Genomic DNA, 3,555 nt, shown 5'->3' with positions numbered 1-3,555 from the left:
CGCACAGCAGCCTTCAGTACACACACTGTGCAATACCACAGCAACGACGTCCGTCCGTCCGTCTGTCCATCCGCCTCGCGGCGAGGCCGGATTGACACACCCGCACGCAGGTCCCGCACGCCCGTCGGATACCGGGGAAATTCGGGACGAGGTTAGAGGGGACACGCGTCTCCTAGTAAACCACGTTGGCGGGGCACCACGGCGTGTCGGGGTACAGCAGGCAGTGCACGGAGCGAAACCTGCGGAGGAGAGGAGCAATGCTGAGCACGGGGCAGCAGCAGCCCTGCGGCACCCCGGCTCAGGAGGGACAGAGTCCCCCCATCTCACCTGGATGGGTCCTCCTCGATGGAGAAGGCTCCCTTCATGTGGATGGAGTTGCGCTTGTTTTCGAACATGCCGTAGCTTAGTGTCACCTGGCAGGGGAAACACAGGGGGGCTCAAGCAGCCGACGTGGCCATGAGGATCAAGCAGGGGCATGGGGGCGGGGGCTGAAAAATTCACCCCTTTCCCCACAGCCTCTGGTCATGCTCTGCATCACCCCACAGGGACAGGCTGATGGGGCTTTCCACCTCTGCTGACGTTTTGGAAGCACATCGATCATTATCTTAGCTGCGATACCCAATTTTTAGGCGACAACATGAAACCAAATGATGGTACCGCCCACCCCAACCCCTCCATCCAGCCCAGGGCATCAGGACAGGGATACCTGCTTGTGGATCTCTGTCTTGGGCACCTGGTGGAGGTTCTCCAGGTGCGAGTGGAAGAGATTGCTCCGGATGAGCTTGACGCCCAGCACAGACTCGATGATGTAGCCGATGGTGCAGTCGTCGGGCAGACGGATCTTCTCTGCTGTGCTCATGAAGTGGCCCCCGCTGCGGGGAGACAGAGAGGAGCTGCAGAGGAGCAAAGCCTGGGGGGATGTGGGCACCCCATGGGGTCTGGGCTTGGCCAGTGGGTGCCCAGCTCTAGCTCTAATTAAATGTCAATTAGATTTGGGGGAAGTGAGGTCCTTCCCAGCTTGTTTCCAAGCTCCCAGAAGAAACCCCCAGCAAGGCAAAGAGAGCAAGGTGGTAGGACACGGTCCAACGTCCATCCCCAAAGATGTTGTCGCTGCTCTGTGCCCCTCTGGGACCATGACGAGTCCCCACGGGAAAGCAAGGCCAACGCTCTTACCTGGCCCACGGGCTCATCTTCAGCGCCAGCCCCCGGCTGATACAAAACCCCGCTCCGCCCGTGGCGAACCAGAAATGCACAGGGTGCTGCAGGAGAGGGGAAGCAATGGCAGTGAGACTGCTGACCGGGGAACAAACCCTAGCCCAAATTAAGCCAGCCCCAACCTCTTACACACCCCCCTCACCATCTTGTTCTCGCTGATCCTCTCCGTAGCCTGGATGGGCCGGTCCAGGCTGGGCTTCCCGATGTAGATGTCCTGCGTGTGGGGGTAGCTGGACAGCAGCTTCACCAGCGTCCGCACGTTCACGTAGTTGTCATCGTCCACGTGGCAGAACCACCTGCGGTAGCAGCAGTGTCACGCCGGGCCAGGGCAGCTCCCCAGACCTCACACTGAGATACGTCCCCAAAAATGCCAACGGCCTCTTGCCTACACCACCCCCACCACCCCCCTTAACAGACCAGTTCAAGTTGCAAAAAAAGCTAATTATTGCCATACATTCCGCTCCCCCTCCCCCCCCCCCCCCCCCCCCCCCCAGCCCCTCTGTCCCCCACAGCAGCCCCGGGCGCTGCTTACTTTCTGCCAGACTCGATGAACTTGTCGTACTCCACGGCCATCTTGCAGGACAGGGCCTGGCGGCTGTGGGCGGCTGAGCAGTTGGTGTTGATGACGTTTCCTGCAGGCAGAGATGGGGGTCAAAGCCCGGTGCCGGGGTGGCCCACACCTCCCTGCTTGCTTGAACAGCAACGCTTCACCACGCACGCTCCAGGGATACCAGGGGGATGGAAACCCTGCAGACCTCCCTGATGCTTGGTGGCCTCTGTGCCACATCGTTTTGGGCAAAGAATGAGTTTTTTGGGAATGGCTTTTGGGTCCATGTCAGACAAGGGAAGGGATGAGCAAGGGATGTGGATGCAGCAGATACACCAGGGTTGAGCCATACCCCATGTGCTATGCATGATGCCACCCTACATCACCTTGCCCATCCTGGGGCCACATACCAGGCACCCCAGGAGTGAGAAGGTGTCTGTGAGATGGCTTCTACCACCCAGGACATGATAGCCAAAATCCTGCCCTATTCCCGCTGCCTTTTCCCACAGCAGCCACCTGTTATTTGCTTGCCCAGCTCAAAGGCAATCGCTTCCCAGCCTGAAAAGGAGTCATTTGCATGGGGAGAATAGACCAAGCTGACCCTGGCCCCAAGGAGCGGCTGCCAGGGAAATGCTCCCATGAAATCCTGGCCGCGTTGCCTCTCAATCCCAGCTCACCCCAGGGACAAACTGGTGCAAAGGCACCCCACCCTGTTAGCGTGCTCCCCAGCAGCATCATGCAGGAGATGGGCTGGGCTGACTGGGAAGGCAACCCATCCCCAGGTGGGGGTCCCGGGCAGAGGGTGCTTTAGGCACCATCAGCGAAACAAATTGCCTTGTTTTCAGCCCAGGTCCCTGTTGCAAGAGCTCCTGAGATTAGTATTTAACCGGTGGCGTTTTGACCATTTTTTCAGAGTTCCCGGAGCAGGCTCCACACCAGCCGTGCTCCCCAGGTGGGCGCTCCGCAAGGAACCTGGCCAGGTCACGCATGCAAAGGGACAAGGGCCACAGACTCACGTGCTTGCTTCTTCAGCTCCTCATCCTCCCCGTCTGTGAAGATGAAGGTCTGAAAGAGAAGACGAGGCACCTTTGAGGACTGAGGAGTCGAGGCCATGCAGCTCTGGACACCACCCGCCACAGCTGGGCAGCGCTGGGGACTGGTCCCACTGGGGCGCTGGGGGTCACTGCTTCCTCCTCGCTAAAACCCAAAGCGGCAGCAGAGAGCCAGGCAAACCCATGACACGCTCAGCCTCAGACCGAGAAGGGTGCCAAGCCACTCTGGCAGGACCTCGCACTCAACGCTGTGCCTCACCGGGGTGCAAACACCAGCCCCCTCCAGCACCCGTGCTGAGCGTCCCCATCCTCTTGCCTTTTCCACGGGGCGGCAGCAGGCAGGAGGATTTTGGGTGACGCGAGGGCTGTCCCCAGCCCGAGGTGGGTGTGCAGATAGGAGCAGGTGACGAGGAACGGGTGGCAGAGCGCGGCTCGATCTGAGCGGAGACTTCAGACTTTAGCTGGCGTGGCCGGCGTGTGCGGCCAGGGATGCCAAAGCAGCCACCCGCCGGCTCTCCCTGCCCAGGCAGGTGTGTTTGCCCGCAGCACCGGCTGCCAACCGCGTCCCCACCTGTGTCAACAGCACGTGGCCGTCCCCAGCCACTTGCACAACACCCCCATGGCTCCTCTCCGCTCCCCATCCCCTCCTGGGGTGGCTGAGCCAGAGCCGGTGCCAGTGGGTGCCTCTTGCCAGCTCCGAGGAGGGGACAGTCCCTCGCCACCCACCCCAACAGGGTCACC

At 60.8% G+C, this 3,555-nt stretch overlaps 1 protein-coding gene across 1 annotated transcript; it reads right to left on the bottom strand.

Annotated features, from left to right (window-relative positions):
- Window positions 1-6: 6 nt before the first annotated feature.
- LFNG (LFNG O-fucosylpeptide 3-beta-N-acetylglucosaminyltransferase) lies at window positions 7-2,875 on the bottom strand. Its single transcript, XM_009645927.2, has 7 exons — window positions 2,779-2,875; window positions 1,748-1,847; window positions 1,358-1,511; window positions 1,174-1,259; window positions 707-872; window positions 328-413; window positions 7-239 (listed from the first exon to the last, which is right to left on the bottom strand). The coding sequence occupies exons 1-7, from the start codon at window positions 2,873-2,875 to the stop codon at window positions 173-175; spliced, it is 756 nt and encodes a 251-aa protein (XP_009644222.1). The 3' UTR covers window positions 7-172.
- Window positions 2,876-3,555: the final 680 nt, after the last annotated feature.

The sequence above is a fragment of the Egretta garzetta genome, unplaced genomic scaffold (genome assembly GCF_000687185.1).
Source record: "Egretta garzetta isolate BGI_Z169 unplaced genomic scaffold, ASM68718v1 scaffold299, whole genome shotgun sequence".
Classification (NCBI taxonomy): domain Eukaryota; kingdom Metazoa; phylum Chordata; class Aves; order Pelecaniformes; family Ardeidae; genus Egretta; species Egretta garzetta.
This window is presented reverse-complemented; position numbering and strand designations above follow the sequence as displayed.